This window comes from Stenella coeruleoalba, assembly GCF_951394435.1.
Source record: "Stenella coeruleoalba genome assembly, chromosome: 8".
Lineage (NCBI taxonomy): Eukaryota > Metazoa > Chordata > Mammalia > Artiodactyla > Delphinidae > Stenella > Stenella coeruleoalba.
Genome location: NC_137154.1, coordinates 7,987,053 through 8,006,687, shown reverse-complemented (window position 1 = coordinate 8,006,687; position 19,635 = coordinate 7,987,053). Strand labels below are relative to the sequence as shown.

Here is a 19,635-nt window from a genome sequence, read left to right as displayed (position 1 = left end):
TAATCTGGCCCACCTCTCTTAAGCAGACCGTGCGTCTCATTCCCGCACCTGCTTTGATTTTCCATATTTTTAAATAGTGTCTCTCATTCACTTGTTCATTGTCTGTCTCCCATTTCTCAACTATGAGCTCCATGAGGCAGAGACCTGTCTGGCCCTTGTTTACTGCTGATGCCCATGGCTGAGTGGGCCTGCTGGGCTTCAAACCCACATGGGTCGCGCAAATTACCTGACTCTTGTTGAACTCTCAGCACCTAGGTCAGACTCATAGTAGGTGTTCGATAACTATTGGTTGAACAAATGACCGAATGAAAGAATTAATGGCTTCTTCTGTGCATCCATTTCCTCTGAAGGCTGTGGCAAAGATTAAATAGGAAAGTGCATGGAAGATTCAAGGACTGAACCACAGGGGTTAAGTCACACAGCCAGACAGAGATGGAGCTCAGCTTGTGTACCCAGGTCCCCTGACACAAAATCACTACTCATACCACCGCACAAGGCTGTGCAGCTCTGTTTGGGATGCTTCCACAGACAGCAGGCTCACCCTCTGCAGTCCCAAGCACAGTCTCAGGGTCTGAGAGGCAGTTAAGTCCCAGCCCCTCACAGACACCCTCTCTCTGGATGCCAGAGAAGTCCTCTGCAGTAGATGGAGTTCAGAGAGAGGTTGACACTGGCCCAGGGTCACACAGCTGGTGCTGCAGACAAACTCAAACCTAGGACTGTAGGCTTACCTTGTAGCTGCAGAGAATAGACAATGAGAAGGCGCTGGCTGAGAATGGTGTGTGTGGTGATGGTGGTGGTGGGATTCAGGCCAGGTGGGAGGCCTGGGTAGGGGGCAGGTTAATGTGGCTTGGTGACGGGCTGATACCTCCTCCCTCTCCAGTCCCCCTTCTGGCCTTAGCCTCCCTTTGGCCAGCCTGGGGGGCCAGGGAAGGGCTGACCCTGCTCTTGCGGATTAGGCAAGACCCACTCTTTCAAAGAGAGCCCCATCCCCAGCCTGGCCTCTGGCTCTGAGCTTGGCCTGATGGGAGAAGCAACTTACCCACATCCAAATTCCCCACCACACCCCACCTCACCCCACTGGGGCGGGTCTGTTCTTTCTGAACTGGAGCATTGATTCAGGCCTTGGGGAGCTCACAGTTACAAGAGAGGATATACCATAGCTTTTTGTGGGAGTGAAACCTACTGGCGGTGAAGACCTGGGTACCAGCCCCAGCTCTGCACCCCCCAGATGCTATGACCCCGAGCAATGATCTTCCTCCCCTCAAGGCTGGTGTGAAGGCCTCCGGTCATGTCCAAATTTCAGGGGTCCCCTGAGGATTCTCTAGGCTGAACAGGGAAGAGCCAGGGATGCTTTTCCTGACTCTCCCTCTCTCCACCTCCTGTGCCACCCCCAGGGCACTCCCAGATTCCTGGGGCTGACCCCCCTGTCCATCCAGTCCCTTCCCATGGCCGCCTACCCTGTGAACAGTTAGTGCAGATGGACATGATGGCCTGCAGCTGTCTTGGAGGCTGGGGTGCCCAGCACAGAACCTTGGAGTGGAAGAACTGGGTTCAAATCCTGCCTCTGCCCTAGGCTTCGAGGCCCTGGGCAAGTCATTTACCTGCCCTGAGCCTCTTCAGAGGGGTGGATTCTGCTGACTTCTGGTGGTTTGGGGCTGAGGTCAGTGCTCCAAGACCATATCCCAGCCCTTGCTCTCCTGTCTGAACCTGTCATCGCTGCTGCTCTTCATCCTTCCAGCCTCAGGCTGTGGCCTCCCCAGCCCCACCCCTCTTGGGATCCTGGCCCCCCTCCACCAGAGGGCAGCTAAGGCTGCTTTCAGCACCTCCTCAAAGCAGAGGCCCTAGGGAGGGCCTAGGCTGAGACCGCTCCCTTAATCAAGGGTAGAGGCCGGAAAGGCTGCCTTCCTTCCACCGTTTACTGCTTGCCGAGAAACTCTATTACCATTACCAAGGCTGCAAGAAAGTGTCCGAGGAGGAAGAAGCCCTCTAATGGGGGTTGCCCTGGCCTCGGGAGACAGAGGGGTGGAGGGAGAGGGGGAGGGGCTCAGGCCCAGGAAACAGGCTCCCATCCTGTTTTCCAAGGAGCTGCTGCCTAGAGCTTCTACCCCTAAGCTCAGGCCCTGGCTCTAGGCCCTGCTAGCCCCCTGGCCCAGAGCGGATCCATGCCCTTTCCTCCTTCCTTCCCCTTGTCCCCACAGCCTGCTCTCACTCCTTAGAGATTCAGCTGTCTACACCTAGGGGTCATCTCATACCCATTTGCCTATTTCATCCTCTGACAACCTCCACCTTCTGGATAAGGTGACTGAGGCACAGAGAGACGAGGTTCTGCCGGTAGACTTGGACCCAAGTCAGCGGGAGCAGAGGCCAATCTCTACCTGGCATGGCACTGCCCAGTGAGACCTCGTAGTCCCTGAGTCTCTGAGGGCTATGGCTCTGTTGCTCTGGTGAGAGAGGACAAGGATCACAAGTCCTGTCCCCCTTTCTTTGTCTCTTCAAGGGCACGGAGTAAAGGCAGGACATAAACTGGCCTTCAAGACAGAGGGCTGCAATCTTCCTACGAAGCTGTGTGACCTTGGGCAAGTCCTTTCCCCTCCTCTGCGCCTCAAGTAGAGATAATAATCACACCCCATAGGGCCTCAGCCAAAGGCTAGGAGATCTGTTAGGTTAGAGTTGGTACCCAACATGGTGGGGATTTTGAGGATGGCCAGTGCCAGGCAGGGCTCCCCTTGGGGGTCTGAGAGCCTGGGGCAGAGGCCTGTAGGGCTGGCTCCTCCTTGACTGACCCCTCCTCCCCCAGAAGCAGCTCCATCTCTTTCTGGGTTTCTAGGTGACTTGGCTGGCCCCTCTGGATGAGTTCTACTTTAAACCTGCTGCTGCTACTGTCTCTGTATTGGAGGGGCTCCCACAGGGGCCCCCAGGCAGGAGCCCCCCCAGCCAAGCCCTGCGGGAGGGGCTGCAGCCCCCACCCATCTCAGTGCCCATGCGCCTTCCCCGCTCCCGTCCCTGGCATGCAGCAGATTTCAGGACACCTGCTGTGGGCCAGGAGTGGCAGAGCCTCTCCTCGACCCTCCTTGTTCGTGGACACCCAGGAGGCTTCTGACCCCTCTGGGCAAACGACCAGCTGTCCCCTTCTCAGTTTGCAGTCGAGAGCCCCGCAGGGGCAGGCTCCAGGTTGAGCTGTGGGGGGGTTGTCTGCGGAACAAGAAGGGCGCTGTTCCAGGGCTCGCTCTGGAAAGCCAGGGTGCTTGGGTCCTCAGAGGAGGCGACAGGCGCCGGGCCTCCCCGGGCTAGGGACGGGGGAGGGGCGCCGCCGGCGGAAGGCCCATTAGCTTGCTAATTGCTCCCAGGGAGGGGAGGGCGGGTACCGAGCTGCTGCAGAAGGGGGTGAGGCGAAGTGAGGGCACAGAGGGGGGTGGGAGTGTCTTTTCCAGCGCTCAGCTAAGTGCTGCAGGAGTGGGGTGGGTGGCAGGTCTCTGCGCCCCCAGGCACAAGTCCTGCTCTCCGGTAGTACCCCCCGCCCCTGCCCCTCAGAAACCTTAGCGGGCCGACCCCGGCCGGTCTTCGGCAGCGCCCTCTGCACGCAGTCCCTCCAGCTGCACCCCAACAGCCTCCCCGCCCCAAAGCGCCTTCCTCCAACCCCGAGCGGGTTCAGCTGAGCCACCCCCAGCGAAGTGCCCCAGTCCGGGCGTGCCTCTGCCCCATCCCTCCTCTGGTTGCAGTCGCCACCCCGGCCGCCAGGGGGAGCCGACGCGGGGCGGGCGGGCCCGACGCCGGGGGAGGGGGCGGTGCCGCTGCGGCCCCGCCCCCGCCCCGCCCCGGCCGGGCCCCGCCGATTCTCTGGTCTGTCCCGGACAGACTGGCGGGCGGGCGGGCGGTGACGCCGCCGGGCCGGAGCGGGCCGCGCGGGAGCGCGCGGAGGGAGCAGCGGCGCCGTCGGGTCCCCGTCGGGGCTCCGTGGGTCCCCGACCCGCCCCCGGCCCAGCTATGGCGGGCGCCAGGCCCGGCGTCCACGCGCTGCAGCTGGAGCCGCCCACCGTCGTGGAGACCCTGCGGCGCGGGAGTAAGTTCATCAAATGGGACGAGGTAAGTGCAGGGGCCCCCTGCTCCGCCCAGATCCGGGGACTCCCTCACCCCAGCTCCGCCAGCCGCCGGGGACCCCCAGCCCAGACTAGCCTGGCCACCGCGCCCCCCCCCCCACAATCCCAGCCTGGCTGCGCTCCGGAAACTTGAGTCCCCAGTCGTCCTCGTAATGAAGACTCTGTCCTCCACCCCCCACTCCCTCATCTACGGAAAATATGGCATTCATTCCTTGGCCCAGAGATTTCGAACCCCAATAAATTCCAGCCCCCCCTATTTTCTCTGGCCCTTCTCACCTCTCCCGGCCGGTCTAATTCTGGTTCCCCCAACCCTGGCCTGGTCCCCAGACCCCTGCCCGGCACTGGACAGTCTGGCTGAAGAACCATAGCCCCCAGTCTGGTTCAGTGTACCCCCATTCTGAGTGGGTGCCTCTGGGACCCTACCCTTCCCAGTGCCCTAGTCTGAACATTCTTCTCCATTCATCACTTTTTCACCCTATTCTGGCTGGCACCCCTTTGCCCTGCTTCTGGATCCCAGCCCAGCTCGCTGCTCAGGTGGGAGCACCAAGTCACCCCCCCCTAGTGGAGACTGTGCCCCCCCCAAGTTCCTCCACCCCGGGGGAACTTTGCTCTCCACTCCTTAGCATCGGGACTTTGAACCCCAATAGATCCTGACTCCCCCTCCCCACCACCCTTTACCTGACCTGCCCCTGGAGCTTCCCAGAGGCCCCGCTCCCACCTGCGGCTCTGCGAGCTGTCCTGCACCTCACCCTCGTTTACACACCGCCCCCTCCTCTGCCCCCTGGGCCCCTCCTTCCCCAGGGCTTTCCCCCCGCCTGCCTGAGCTGCCTTGCTGCTTCTTCCCAGACAGGCCGGAGGCCTGGAAGACTCGGCTCCTTTCCGGCTGGGTGGGGCGGGTAGGCGTGGGAGCTGGGGGGAGGGGCTTGGGGCGTGGCCTGAGGTAACAGGTGTGCCGTAGAGGGGTGCCCCGGCGCCCCTGGGGCTAGGGGAGACCCCTCCCCCCAGGCCGGCTTGAAGGGAAAAGTTTCTCCTTTTCCTTCCAGTGTGATAAACCCAAATAAGGAAGTGGGAACAGGGAGAGGGCCCTGGGGGTGGGGTAGGGGTTGCTGACAGGGACTTGGGGCCTGAGAACCTGGGGCCTGGGCTGCCTTTGAAGACCAGACCCCTGAGGAGGAGGAGAGGGAGACCCTGGAGGCAGTACCCACAGAACTCCCCCCTCATCACACTCCTGGGGGGCCCTGAGCCCAGGGCAGGGTTGGTAATCCCAGAGAGGGGCTAAGGATGGGTGTCAGCACAGTGAGGTGGGGAGGCCTGAGCATCCCAACAGTTCCCAAGCCTCCTAGCCCCTCTGCCCCCAGATCAACCTCCTGTCCTTTGTGAGTAAAGGCTGAGATGGGCGGGGCTAGTGCGGTCCCCATTCTCCAGAAGATGAAAACTGAGTCTGGAGAAGGGAGGCTAATCCCAGGCCCCACAGTGGGGTTGTGGCTGAGGTCAGGAGCTGGGAGTCTGGCAGGGGTCCTAGTTCCCTGCTTCCCAAACCTCGGGACTCTGGAGCCATACTGCCTGCATGCAAATCTTGGCTCCTCTTCTTGACGTTAGGCAAGCTAGGTAGTCTCTCTGTGCCTCAGTCTTCTCACCTGTAAGCTGGGAAGAACAAGAGTGCAAACCTCATAGGTTGTTAGGAGGACTAAGTGAGCTCCTAGATATTGAGTGCTTAGACCCGGACCTGGCAAGCAGTAGGGGCAGCGTGAGGGTGAGCTGTTGTTACGACCATAGGATCGTCCACCAGTGAGCAGCAGTTTGGGGTGGCACCAAGGTGAGGCAGCGTCTTCTCTTGGCCTGGGCCAGGAGAGTTCTACCTGGAGCCACTTGGTCACTTGGGCCCTGGCCGAGTCTAAGCCTCTGATGACACCACCCCCTCCCCCACTGCTGCTGGTCCTGAGTCACACAGGGTGGCCCTCCTCAGAAAATGGGGCCAGTGCACCCTTTTCTACCCTCCTGCCAGCCAGGGCTGTTTGAGTGAGAACAGAATTCACTGTCTAGTCCTGAGGGCAGGGTGAGTCCCTTTCTGAGGGGACTTAGTCTGTGCTCTGTAAGGTGGGGTGAGCCTCGAAGCTGTGAGGCTCCAGTGGGGCGCAGGGTTGGGGGGGTAATGGACTTTGAAGCAGATGTAAGGGATGGCTGGTCGTCATGGGGACCCGAGGGACACAGAAGGACCATGGGGGTCAGGCTTCCAAACCCTCTTCTTTCATTCCATAAATATTCCCAAGGGGGCTGTGAGGGTTTCAGCCATCAGGGAGCTCTCAGACCTTATGAGGAAACTGAGCCCAGGCTTGGGGTCTGGGGAGGCCTCCCCAAGGAGGCAGGCCAGGTTTCAGGGATAGAGAAGGAAGGGAGAATATCCTCGCAAAGGAACAGTGATGCAAAGACTGGAGGTGGGGAATGGGTAGTTAGTGGTCCATGTGACAGAGTCTTAGGGCAAGAGAGCAGTGGGGCTGGGAGGGGACTAGGACCTCAGCTTTGTCCTGAGGACTGCAGGGAGCCACAAAGGACCTGTGGGCTGGCTTGAGGCTTCGTCTTCGCTACTGAGAGAAAGACTGGGTGGGGTGGGGGTGGGGGGATGGCCCCAGGGTGTCCAGGGACCAAACCTGGGCGGCAGCCCTTACCCCCTGACCCCTGCCGTCCATCTCGTCCCCAGGAGGCCTCCAGTCGGAACCTGGTAACTCTGCGCGTGGACCCCAGTGGCTTCTTCCTGTACTGGACGGGGCCCAACATGGTGAGGGCGGGTGCTGATGCCGCTTGCTGAGGTCTAGGGCTCCCACCCCAGACCCCCGAAACCACCCCCAGCCCCCGCCCATGGGGGTGGGGCCCTGCTGCTGCCTGACCTCTCCCACGGTTCCCTGGACAGGAAGTGCTAAGGGCGGGGGCTGAGGCTGGGGCTCCAGCGGGGGGTGGACACTCCCTGGCCTGCGTGGGGAGCTTGGGGGCTCCCAGCTGTCACCCTGTAGCCTCTCAGACGTCCCCTGGCATCTGGTTTCCCCAGGAGGTGGACACACTGGACATCAGTTCCATCAGGGACACGAGGACAGGCCGTTATGCCCGCCTACCCAAGGTGAGTGATGGGGGCCCAGGACTCAGGATGGGAGTGAGGCCGTGGGGGATGGGGACAACCCTCTTCACCCTTGGCTCTCACCTACTCAGGACCCCAAGATTCGGGAGGTGTTGGGCTTTGGGGGCCCTGATGCCCGGTTGGAGGAGAAGTTGATAACAGTGGTGGCTGGGCCAGACCCGGTGAATACATCGTTTTTGAACTTCATGGCCGTGCAGGATGACACAGCCAAGGTGGGCTGGGATTGATGGCTCGGCCTGGGGGAGCTGCAGCCTCACTTGCTGAGTCAGCCATCACTTAGTAGGCACCTGTTCTGTACTAGGCTGTCCTCTGCCCCGTTTCTAATCATCCTCTTACAAAGTGGTATTTAAGCACTTAGTGTGTACCAGACCTAGTTCTGGGCATGGGCTGTGGCTGGGCCAGCCCCTCTGTGCCCCCCTCACGCCCTCCCCCCGGATCCTGACCCCTCAGGTCTGGTCCGAGGAGCTGTTCAAGCTGGCTATGAACATCCTGGCTCAGAACGCCTCCCGGAACACCTTCTTGCGCAAAGCGTGAGCCCTGGGCCTGCCCCGGGGCGGCCGGGTTGGGGGGGTGCATCGGGGGCGGGGGGGGTTCAGGTAGCTGTTCCCAGGGCGTGACCCTTCTACCTGTGTCCCCAGGTACACGAAGCTGAAACTGCAGGTGAACCAGGATGGACGGATCCCGGTCAAGAAGTGAGCGCCCCTTTCCCTTAGCACCTCCTCTGCTTCTCTGACCTTGGTGACCTTTGCCCCCACTGACCCTAACCCCTCCCATCTGCTCAGCATCCTGAAGATGTTCTCAGCAGACAAGAAGCGGGTAGAAACTGCGCTGGAATCCTGTGGCCTCAATTTCAACCGGGTGAGGGGGCTGGGGACAGGGGCCGGGGTTGGGGGGTGTCACAGTGGGCGCCAGCTCTTTGAGGGCTGGCTGTCCCTGGGTTCTCACCCTTCACTCCTGGCCCCTAGAGCGAGTCCATCCGGCCTGACGAGTTTTCCTTGGAAATCTTCGAGCGGTTCTTGAACAAGCTTTGTCTGCGGCCGGACATTGACAAGATCCTGCTGGAGATGTGAGCAGGGCTGGGCCTGCCTCCCAGCCCCCCATACGCCATGTCTGGCCTCTGCTGGCGTTCCCTCCAGTTCAAGGGAGGGGAATTGGAGCTGTCGGGGTCTCTGCGTGCTGGAGCTGTGCCTGTGCTCAGAGCTGCCTTGCCTGGGGCTCTGTCATGGACAGTTCTGTGCTGACCCTTGGCCACTGGGGCTGAGGACCCAGTGGCTCAGACGTGTGGTCGGTGAGGGCTGGAGCTGAGATCGGGTCCAGGATCTGGAAGCATGGTGTGGCGGGCCCAGCACTTGGTGGCTTCCAAAGCCCTTGCTGATACCAATGGCAGCACCAAATGGTTAGGAGGGCGGATGGGGAAACTGAGGCCCAGAGGGGCCAGCGACTTGCCCAAGTCCCAGTCAGAGGGTTCTGGAGCCAGACCCGGCCTTCTGACTCCTCGCAGGGTGAGGGTTTGGAGCAGGGGCTGGTGAGGCTCCAGCCTGACTCCACTTCCCGCCCCCTCCAGAGGCGCCAAGGGCAAACCATACCTGACACTGGAGCAGCTCATGGACTTCATCAACCAGAAGCAACGGGACCCGAGGCTCAATGAAGTGCTGTACCCGCCTCTGCGGCCCTCCCAGGCCCGGCTGCTTATCGAGAAGTATGAGCCCAACCAGCAATTCCTGGAGAGAGGTGAGCCGGCGTGGGAGCTGGGGGCAAGGCGGGAGGGCCCCAGCTGCCCCTGCTGACCCCACCCCGCCCCCAGACCAGATGTCCATGGAGGGCTTCAGCCGCTACCTGGGAGGTGAGGAGAACGGCATCCTGCCCCTAGAGGCTCTGGATCTGAGCGCAGACATGACCCAGCCGCTCAGTGCCTACTTCATCAACTCCTCACACAACACCTATCTCACTGGTGAGCAAGCCCATCCAGCATGACCTCTGCCCTCTGCCCTCTGGCCCTTAGACTGCTTCCCTCCTTTTGGGGTGGCCCCTGCTAGGGATACACGCCTGGAACAGACTGCCTGCCCTGGGGAGTGGGCTTCTGTGAAAGGGTTTCTCGGGGTGGTCCAGGAGGCTTCCCCGGGGGAAGGGCTGAGGCCTGCATCTGCCCCGCGAAGGAACAGCCTATGCGTAGGCCCGGGGGCAGGAGGCCCTTTGGTGCTCTTAAGCAGAAAGGCGGCTGAGAGGTGGGGTGGGGCGGGGACTGGGGCAGGTAGAGATGAGAGGGACCCAGGGGGCACAGAAGGAATGGGAAGAATTTGGACTGATCCTACGTGCGTGGGAAGGCTTCTTGCAAGGTGTTTAGCAGGGGGAGGTGATGTGACCTGGTATGTTTTTAGAAGGATGATGCCAGGTGCTTCGCAGAGATTGGATGGGAGGCGGGGAGGGGCCTGCTGTCCCCAGGAGGAGGTGATGGAGGCTGTTCCAGGGCAGCAGCGGTGGAGGGAGGAAAGGGAAGCAAGGGGCCATGGGGGTGTTGGGGCTGACTCCCCGGTTCAGGCTGGTGGGATGGGGGGTGGCGGGTGTTTATCTGAGAGAGGGTGAGACCTGGAGGAGGAACCAGCCTGTCAGCCAGTGCTGGTGGATGCCGACTCTACCTGGCTTTGGGACTTTGCGGGGAGATGGTGCTGGTTCCACAGTGAATTAAGGAGTCGTCAGAAGCTGGCCAGACAGAGCGTGCCAGGGCCAGGCCACCCCCGGGGCTCTGCATCCCCAGCATGGCGCGGTTCAGCGCAGGCCTGGGGAAGAGGGCGAGGCTGGCGGGGTGGCCGTGGTGACGGAGCCTCGCCCCCAGCGGGGCAGCTGGCGGGAACCTCGTCGGTGGAGATGTACCGGCAGGCACTGCTGTGGGGCTGCCGCTGCGTGGAGCTGGACGTGTGGAAAGGGCGGCCGCCTGAGGAGGAGCCCTTCATCACCCACGGCTTCACCATGACCACGGAGGTGCCGCTGCGAGATGTGCTGGAGGCCATTGCGGAGACCGCCTTCAAGACCTCGCCCTACCCTGTCATCCTCTCCTTTGAGAACCATGTGGACTCGTGAGTGGGCCCCTGACCCTGGGACCCTGATCCTGGCCTGGGGACCCCTGATGACCCAGAGACAACCACCTCACCATGGCACTGTTGGACTGCTCCTGTGACCTCTGACCCTGGGATCTTTCACTGACCCTGCCGGCCTCTGACCTACCCTGGGGACCTCAGCTTCACCCCAAGAACCTCTGACCTCTGACCTTGGCCCCACAGGGCAAAGCAGCAGGCCAAGATGGCTGAGTACTGCCGCTCCATCTTTGGGGACGCGCTGCTCATCGACCCCCTGGACAAGTACCCGGTATGGGGCTCAGAGCCAGGGCGGGGCATGGGGGTGAGGGCGCCCAGCAAACCCTGACCTGTCCGTGCCCACCAGCTGGCCCCGGGCGTCCCCCTGCCCAGCCCCGAGGACCTGATGGGCCGCATCCTGGTGAAGAACAAGAAGCGGCACCGGCCCAGCACTGGCGTTCCCGACAGCTCCGTGCGCAAGCGGCCGCTAGAGCAGAGCAACTCGGCCCTGAGTGAGAGCTCCGCTGCCACCGAGCCCTCCTCGCCCCAGCTCGGTACGGCCCTGGCCTGACCTTCGACCCCAGTCCTGACCCTAACCTCCCACTTCACTGAGCTCAGCCCTCCCCGGGGATGCTCTTTCTGCTCCCAACCTGACCTCCCTCCTCACCAAGCCGCTCACCACCTCTCAGCTGAGTATGGGACCTCTGACCCCTGACCCCAGGTGCTCACCTCACTGAACTTCACCCCAGTTGGATTTGGCTCCATCCACCTCCTGACCCCTCAATCTCAGCCTCCACCTCGCCCCTCACAGAGCCCTCCCCCTCAACCAGGTTATGACTCTGAATTCTGACCTCTGACCTCAATCACCTCTGACCTAAACCACCTCTCTCCTGAGACCCCTACTGAGTCTACCCACCCAGCTGGTTCTAGTTTCAGCTCACCCAGGACCTCTCACTTTACTGAGGTCCCGCTTACATCCGACCCGAGTGCTCACCTCACTAAGCGCCCTCACTGGGTGTGGCCCTCACTGAGCCCTGACTTGGAGCCCCACCTTGTCATCCTTTACCCCCACTGTCAAGGCTGTTGTACCCCAATTCTCACTCTTCTGAGCCACGCTACCTATCTCCCTGCTGGATATAACTCTGCATCCTGATCTTTGACCTTTGATTTGTCTATACCACCGTACGGTTTGATCCCATCCAGCTGCTGAGCTCCCCCCGTCCCCCAGCCACACTGCCCTGAGAGTGCCCCTTGACTCCGTGAGCCGCCTCTACACGCTGGGCACAACTCCTCCTGGCTCCTGTGTGTCAGTGTGTGCCCTGACCCCCGACCCCCTGTGGCCTTGTCCTCTGCAGGGTCCCCCAGCTCTGACAGCTGCCCAGGCCTGAGCAATGGGGAGGAGGCGGGCCTTGAGAAGCCCAGCCTGGAGCCTCAGAAGTCTCTGGGTGAGGAGAGTTTGCAGCGGGGCCCTGATGCCCTTGGATCTGCCTACCGTGAGGATGAGGAAGAGGATGAGGAAGAGGAGGAACAGACGGACCCCAAAAAGCCGACCACCGATGAGGTCAGGCCTACAGGCAGGAAGAGGGGGTGGCGGCACATCTTCACTTCCCAAGTGTTTGCTGAGCCCTGACTGTGCCGGGCACAGCACCAGGTGCTGGGTCCGCTCGCGATCAGATGTTACCCCTGCTCTCCCAGAGTTCAGAGGGGGATGTGTGTGGAGTGAGGGAGGGGTCTCAGATACACAGGCACGGAAGCGAGTGTGAAATTGTGTTCAGGACGTGGGCCGGGAGGGGGAGTCGGACCTCAGCAGGGGTGTTGGGTGAGCAGACCTGAGGAAGAGGGAGCACCGTGCAAAGGCCCTGTGGCAGGGCCAGAGAGTGCAGGGGGAGGGGGCAGTGCAAGACGAGGGAGCGCTGAGTTTTGAGGAGAGAAGGTGACAGAAAAGGTCAATCATGAGATTGGGTTTGAGAGGGGCCCAGAGTGGGCAAGGGTGTGGGCAGCCATGGTCGAGCTCAGGTAGCAGGGGTTGAGTCTGAGGCTCTTCTGAGCCACCCAGTAGGAGATGGCAGGTGGTGGTTGGAAGTGAGACTGGGGATGGAAATTTGGGGCTCATCTGCGTGTGAATAATTGAACCCCTGGGGTTGGGTGAGGAGTTCCAGCTTCCAAGGATCAGGGAGATAGAAGGCAAACCAGGAAGGTGGGGTCCAGGGCACATCAGAGAGGCCCAGAGAGAAGGCTGCGGGACAGATGGGACCAGGACTGACAGGCGTGGCCAGGCTGGGGTCTTTGCTGGGAGAACTGGGCAGTGTGATTGCAGGGCTGGGAGGAGAGTCAGTGCCTCCTTTGTGGTGGGGGGCAGGTGAGGGAACTTCCAACTGATGGCTGGGGGCTATGGGACCGCTGACCCTGCATTTGGGGGCCACAGGGCACTGCCAGCAGTGAGGTCAATGCCACTGAGGAAATGTCGACGCTTGTCAACTACATCGAGCCCGTCAAGTTCAAGTCCTTTGAGGCTGCTCGAAGTGAGTGGGGTGAGAGGTGGAGGAGTGGGAGGGGGTCTGGCCCTGCCAGGCCTGACCCCCTCCCACTCCCCACCCCCCAGAGAGGAACAAGTGCTTTGAGATGTCATCCTTTGTGGAGACCAAGGCCATGGAGCAACTGACCAAGAGCCCCATGGAGTTTGTGGAGTATCCTTCCGCGTTGCTAGGGCTGGCGGGGTGGGGCTCCTCACTCGGAGGCTGGCGCAGACGTTCTGACCCCACTCGTAGCACCTGCGCAGGATCCTGATGCTCTAGCGCCCCGGTCTGGGTTTTGAGCAGGCCTGGGAGACTGTGCAGGGCCTAGGCGGAGAAGCGGGGGACTGAAGGGGCAGCTTGAGCAAAGGCGGGGAGGTGGGTTCACAGGAGCTGAGGATGGGCCTGGAGCACTGGGCTCGAGGCAGAAGGCGGGGCCGCCACCCGACGGGGCCAGTACCCGGCGTGGCCCCTGACTGCCAACCTCAGATACAACAAGCAGCAGCTCAGCCGCATCTACCCCAAGGGCACACGCGTGGACTCGTCCAACTACATGCCCCAGCTCTTCTGGAATGTGGGCTGCCAGCTCGTCGCGCTCAACTTCCAGACCCTGGGTGAGTGCTGGCCTGTCTTGACCTTTGACCTCTGGCCCCCCGCCTCACTGACCTCTGCCCCATGACCCTGTTCCTCTTGACTGAAGGGGCCTCTGACTGTCTAATCCCAGATCCCCAAACCCAGCCGAGACCTTGGCTGACCCTAACTCCTGACCTTGGCTGACCCTAGACCTTGTCCATTCTTTCCTGAGTCTGGATCCTTGATGCCATTTGATCCGACCTGAACGACTCCTGGTCCCCCCTCTGCACGGCACTGTTCTTCCTGACTCCTGACCCCATCTGACCTGCTGACCCTTACCCTCCCCCTGTTGCCCCCAGACGTGGCCATGCAGCTCAACGCGGGCGTGTTCGAGTACAATGGGCGCAGTGGCTACCTACTCAAGCCCGAGTTCATGCGGCGGCCGGACAAGTCCTTTGACCCCTTCACCGAGGTCATCGTGGATGGCATCGTGGCCAATGCCGTGCGGGTCAAGGTGGGACCAGGGAGGGCTCAGGCCAGGGTGTCCTGGGGACGGGACTCTCAGCAGCCGCCTCACCCTCCTGGCCCCCCAGGTGATCTCGGGGCAGTTCCTGTCCGACAGGAAGGTGGGCATCTACGTGGAGGTGGATATGTTCGGCCTCCCTGTCGACACGCGGCGCAAGTACCGCACTCGGACCTCTCAGGGGAACTCGTTCAACCCCGTGTGGGATGAGGAGCCCTTCGACTTCCCCAAAGTGAGCCCCGCGCCTGCGCCCTCCCCGGCACAGGGAGCTGCAGCCCAGACCTGCCGGGCTCTCTTAGTGGGGGGACGGGAACCAGAAGCATTGGTGGCGGTGGGGGATGTGAAGGTGGTTGTGCCCCAGCACCTCAAGGCTGGGCCTGTCACTTCCAGGCCCCACCCCGGGTCCTGCATGTCCCAGCATCAGGCTCACACTCCCTTCCCTGTGTGGGGTGAGAGGAGAGGACAGGAAGCTGAGACAGCAGGAGGTCCCACAGCTCCCGTTGGCGCCCACCCCATCTCCCAGGCAGGAGGGACTTGCTCCAAGCTCACCCCAGCTTCTCCCTGCCCCCCAAATGGATGGGCCCTCTGCAGCCTGCTGGGGTGGGGTGTGGCCTCAGGCCCAGACGCATGCCAGTTTCTAAGCTGGCAATGACCAGGCCTGTCCCGCCATAGCGATGCCTGGAGGGGTCCATCTGCCTGTTCTCTTGACTCAGGGCTCTGGTGGAAGCTGGTCATCCCTTTGGCGAGGTCACAGAGGTGTGGGTCCACCACTGGCTCAGTGACGATGGTGACTGATGGTCAGTGGTTGGGTCAGATTGTCCAAGGGCCCACTCTGGGTGTCGGCCTTGGTGGCTGTGGTCAGCTGCAGCTCAGACCCGTCTGGGCCCTCAGGTGGTGCTGCCCACGCTGGCTTTGCTGCGCATCGCGGCCTTTGAGGAGGGTGGCAAGTTCGTGGGGCACCGGATCCTGCCTGTCTCTGCCATCCGCTCAGGTGAGGCCACCTGGGCTCTGGGCAGCGTGGGGGGCAGGGTGTGTGGGGACCTATCGGGGCGCAGCCACCTTGCCCTCCCGCCCTCCCAGGGTACCACTACATCTGCCTGCGGAACGAGGCCAACCAGCCGCTGTGCCTGCCGGCCCTGCTTGTCTACACTGAGGCCTCTGACTACATTCCCGATGACCACCAAGGTGAGCTGGAGGGAGCTGGGGCGGGGCAGCCAGGCAGGGTGGGGACAAGGACACCACCAGGGCCTGGGAGTGGCTGAGACTGGTGGCCCCAACTGAGGGTGGAAAACAGAGCTGAGGGTGGGTTCTGTGCTCCCTCCGTCCCTCCGTGAGACCAGAGCCGGGGAAGGCTGGTCTGGAGGCTGGCTCCGGGGGTGCTATCTCTGAGACCCTTGCCCTCTGCTCCCGCCCAGACTACGCAGAGGCCCTGATCAATCCCATCAAGCACGTCAGCCTGATGGACCAGAGGGCCAAGCAGCTGGCTGCCCTCATTGGGGAGAGTGAGGTGAGCCGGGGCAGGCCGGGGGCAGGCGGCAGGCAGCAGGGCTCAGGCTCACCCGGACCCCGGGGGCCCTTGGGGGTCGGCGTGTGGGTGGGGTAGGGAGGTGAGGGCTGACCTCTGGGCCCACCCTGCAGCCTTCTCTGCTCTCCTCCACCTGCACCGTCCCATGCCACTCCCAGCTGGTGGTCTGGCTCTTCTCCCCAAGTGGGGCTGTTCCCTGCCTGCTGCAGACGCTAACTTCATGCAGTTACCCACACCCACACCGTCCCTCCAACCCTGGGCTCCGCCTCCAACGCTGGCTTTTCCGCCCTGGTGCAGGGCAGCGTGGGGCTTCAGGGCTCCCTTGTTCAATAGGCTCAGCAGTCTCCCGTTACTCTCCACATTTTAAGGAGGTGGAAACCACCCCTTTTGCATGAGAAAGGCCTTCAGGACAGTCCTGGGCTAGAAGTCTTCCTGCTGCCAGTGGGTTCGGGGCCAGGGTGCAGGGTTCAGCCACAGCCGCTTCACCAGGGCATCTGGAAATCCTGGGAGCCGGGCAGTGGCTTCTGCGGGGAGGGGTCAGGAGCAGAGGCTCGCCGCAGATCTAGACCCGGTCTCACGGGGCCCTGCGGCAGGCAGGGAAGAGAGACGGCTGCCTAGAGCTGTTAGTGGGAGAGGCTGGTGCCCACTCTGTGGTCACTTCCTTCATTGATTTAATCAGGAGCTAAGCAACGAGGAAGATGAGCAGCTGTGGGCAAGGGTGGAGGGGGACTTGGAGAGGGGAGGAAACGGGGCTGGGCTAAGGCTTTCCGGAACAATCTGGAAGCTCCTAAGCATATGCAGGGAGGCCTGGCATCCTAGAGACACGACCTCACGTTATCTTCTTCATGCCTCACGTGGAAAGAGGGGTTGGAAATGCTCATTTTCTACCTCTTGTTCTCATGGAGTTGTCCCAGCAGCCCCACATTACAGAGGAGGAGTCCAGGGCCAGGCAGGCTGAGGGAGGTTGTGAAGAACAGAAAGGTCTGGAGACGGGGAATTCCCTGGCGGTCCCGTGGTTAGGACTCCGCACTTGCACTGCTATGGGCCCGGGTTTGGTCCCTGGTCGGGGAACTAAGATCCCACATGCCACGTGGCGTGGCCAAAAAAAAAAAAAAAAAGGGTCTGGAGAGAACAACGTTTCTGGAAAGAGCATAAAGCATTCTACTTTCTCCCCCACAGGCTCAGGCTGGCCTAGAGACAAGCCAGGAGACCCAGTCTCAGCAGCCAGGGTCCCAACTGACCCCAAACCCCACACCCAGCCCACTGGACGCCTCCCCCCGCCGGGCCCCAGGCCCCATCACCTCCTCCACCAGCACCTCCCTCAGCAGCCCAGGTGAGGGGCAGCCTGGAGTGGGCGCAGGGACGTAGCTCTGCTGCTGGCTCCTCCAGCTTCTGACAGACTTGCTTCTGCTCTCCAGGTCAGCGTGATGACCTCATTGCCAGCGTCCTCTCAGGTAGGGGGCAGGCCTGTTCTGGGGGCGGGGCTACTCCTGGAGGGGGCAGGTGCTCCTGCAGGGTTGGTCTGCCCCAGCCCGGCCCGGCCCGGCCCATCTTTGCTCTGCTGCCCACAGAGGTGGCCCCGGTCCCGCTGGATGAGCTCCGAGGCCACAAGGCCCTGTTGAAGCTCCAGAGCCGGCAAGAGCGAGACTTTCGAGAGCTGCACAAGAAGCATCAGCGGAAGGCGGTTGCCCTCACACGCCGGTTGCTCGACAACCTGGCCCAGGCCCAGGCCGAGAGCAGGTGCCGGCACCGGCCGGGTGTCCTGTGAGTGTCCAGCCTGCCTGTGTGCAAGTGTGCTGCGTGCATGGATGTGAATATGAGAATGTGTGTGCACATGGGTTTTTGCACTAGGTGGGCGTGGAGGGACGGCCAAGCGCTGCCCCTTGACCCCAGGGAGGAGGGTTTGGTGCGAGGAAGACAGAGGAATCTGGGTCCCACCCTCTTTCCGCCAGGGAGCGATACCTTTTTTGAAGTCCCCGTAAGAGTGTGTTTCCAGAGACTGTTGCCCAAACAGTCTCCCAACATTTGGGTGGAGCTAACAGGCCTCCTCATTGGCGTAACAGATCCCACCCCCGTGGGCTGCCATCTCCCATTGCCTGCTGGAGTATGCCCTGTCCCCCTGCCCTCCCAGCCCAAGTCCATGTGACGACCTGAGCATCACCCAGAGGGGTTCTCCCCACAGAGGCGGGGAGGACGAGAGGGAGGAGGAGGAAGAGGTGAAGAGGTATCAAGAGTTCCAGAAGAAGCAGGTGCAGTGTCTGCTGGAGCTGAGGGAGGCCCAGGCGGACACAGAGGCCGAGCGGAGGCTGGAGCACCTGAGACAGGTGAGGGGGACGTGTGGCAGTGGGGGAGAGGCTGCCTCCTGGACAGGCCTGTCACAGCCCGTGTCACCTGTTGGCCACCTGTGTCTATAGGCTCAGCAGAGGCTCAGGGAGATTGTCATGGATGCTCACACCACTCAGTGCAAGAGACTGAAGGAGATGAACGAGAGGTGAAGGCAGGGGATCTCATGGGCAGACGGGGGATACTCCCTGGTGCCAGGAGGAGGGCAGAGACCCCAGTCCTGCCATTGAGGCTTCCTCTTCCCCCACTGGCTCCTCCAGGGAGAAGAAGGAACTGCAGAAGATCCTGGACAGGAAGCGCCACAACAGTATCTCAGAGGCAAAGACCAGGGAGAAACATAAGAAGGAGGCGTAAGGGCATCAGGGCCGGGAGCCATTTGGGCGCTGGGCAGGCCGGGCCGGGTGCCTGGGCACTGAGCCCATCCTGCCTTGCTCCTGTGCAGGGAACTGACAGAGATTAACCGTCGACACATCACTGAGTCGGTCAACTCCATCCGTCGGGTGAGTGAAGTTCAGGTGCCACCCTAGCCCACCCCTGTTCCTTCAGTCATCGTAAACCTGTATCCTGGGGGCCAGCCTGGTGCTACGTTGTCCTAGAGGGATTTCTAGAGCCTTTTCCTTTGGGTCTGGAAGGTTTGCTATAAGAGTCATCTCAGGACCCTGTGGCCACACAACTCCGGGAGCCTATGCCTGCCTGACTTCTGTGCCCAGGCAGAGCCCTGGGGTCCGGGCCCCTTCCTTAGAGACCCTTGGCTGAGCCCTTGCCCCCCCGCAGCTGGAGGAGGCCCAAAAGCAGCGGCAGGAACGCCTTGTGGCCGCGCAGCAGCAGATTCTCCAACAGCTGACAGAAGAGGAGCCCAAGGTGAGGCCTTGGATAAGGGGCAGGCAGGCAGCAGGCAGGCAGGGCGCCGGGTGGCCTGGCTTTGCCTGTGATACTCTTCTTCCTGCAGCTGCTGGCCCAGCTGGCCCAGGAGTGTCAGGAGCAGCGGGAGAGGCTGCCCCAGGAGATCCGCCGGAGCCTGCTGGGCGAGACACCGGAGGGACTGGGGGACGGGCATCTGGTGGCCTGTGCCAGCAATGGTCACGCGCCTGGGAGCAGTGGGCACCTGTCCGGCGCTGATTCGGAGAGCCAAGAGGAGACTACGAAGCTCTGAACTGGCTGAGCAAGAGGTGGCCACCAGGCCAGGGTGGGCACTGGGAGGAGGGCAGGAGGCTAAGACACTAAATGCTTTTTTTTTTTTTAAACTTTTTATCTTTAGAAATTTTATTTTTTTAAACTGGGGTGAGCACCCCACACTAACTCCCTTCCTTCACCCTCCTGGGGCCCCTTTAATCCCCAGTCCCTCCTTCCTGCCCTCAGTCCTAGGGGAGGTGCTGGGTGGGTCACTGTGGGCCAGAAGGGCCTCGCCCCCAGGACACCCACACCCTAGAGTGGGACTCATTTCCCTCACTTCCCCAGGGAACAGTGGGTGGAGACTTTGAGCTCTGGGAAGTCGGGGTCATGTTCTTTCTCTATCCTTTGGGGATTTTTTTACATGAATAAAAGTGGATTTCAGGGACCCTGTGTGCAGCGTGGTTTGGGGTGGGGCAGTGCTGGAGAGGACTCGGGCCCTAGATCTGGCTCTGCTACTTCTGGAGCCTCAGTTTTCTCATCTATAAAATGGGATTGTGGGATTGAGGTCAGGCCCCCAACAAAGGGTTGCTGGGTTTCAATCTTGAGACCTCCTTGCCCAGGAACTGCCTGCAGATCTTCCCAGTGACCTGACATCAGAGGCCCTCTGGCCTCCCCCAGGCTTTCCTGCCTCTATGCCCTCTGCCCTGGGCTATCACTCCTGCTCCCCTCTCCTCCCACCACCCCACC

The 19,635-nt window shown here is 61.6% G+C and overlaps 1 protein-coding gene across 2 annotated transcripts; it reads left to right on the top strand.

The window, feature by feature from the left end:
* Nucleotides 1-3,841: 3,841 nt before the first annotated feature.
* PLCB3 (phospholipase C beta 3) lies at nucleotides 3,842-19,327 on the top strand. Of its 2 annotated transcripts, none has more exons than XM_079929348.1 (31): nucleotides 3,842-4,083; nucleotides 6,796-6,873; nucleotides 7,141-7,209; nucleotides 7,299-7,439; nucleotides 7,678-7,757; nucleotides 7,866-7,919; nucleotides 8,010-8,085; nucleotides 8,193-8,293; nucleotides 8,792-8,958; nucleotides 9,032-9,178; nucleotides 10,061-10,301; nucleotides 10,506-10,590; nucleotides 10,666-10,852; nucleotides 11,654-11,859; nucleotides 12,724-12,820; nucleotides 12,901-12,985; nucleotides 13,301-13,425; nucleotides 13,744-13,898; nucleotides 13,978-14,139; nucleotides 14,799-14,898; nucleotides 14,988-15,092; nucleotides 15,323-15,414; nucleotides 16,612-16,765; nucleotides 16,851-16,886; nucleotides 17,004-17,172; nucleotides 17,615-17,756; nucleotides 17,847-17,923; nucleotides 18,036-18,125; nucleotides 18,218-18,275; nucleotides 18,550-18,636; nucleotides 18,725-19,327. In XM_079929348.1, the coding sequence occupies exons 1-31, from the start codon at nucleotides 3,985-3,987 to the stop codon at nucleotides 18,926-18,928; spliced, it is 3,669 nt and encodes a 1,222-aa protein (XP_079785474.1). In that variant the 5' UTR covers nucleotides 3,842-3,984; the 3' UTR covers nucleotides 18,929-19,327. The 2 variants fall into 2 exon arrangements, with proteins under 2 accessions (XP_079785474.1, XP_079785473.1); XM_079929347.1 differs by having other exon boundaries at nucleotides 17,004-17,196.
* Nucleotides 19,328-19,635: the final 308 nt, after the last annotated feature.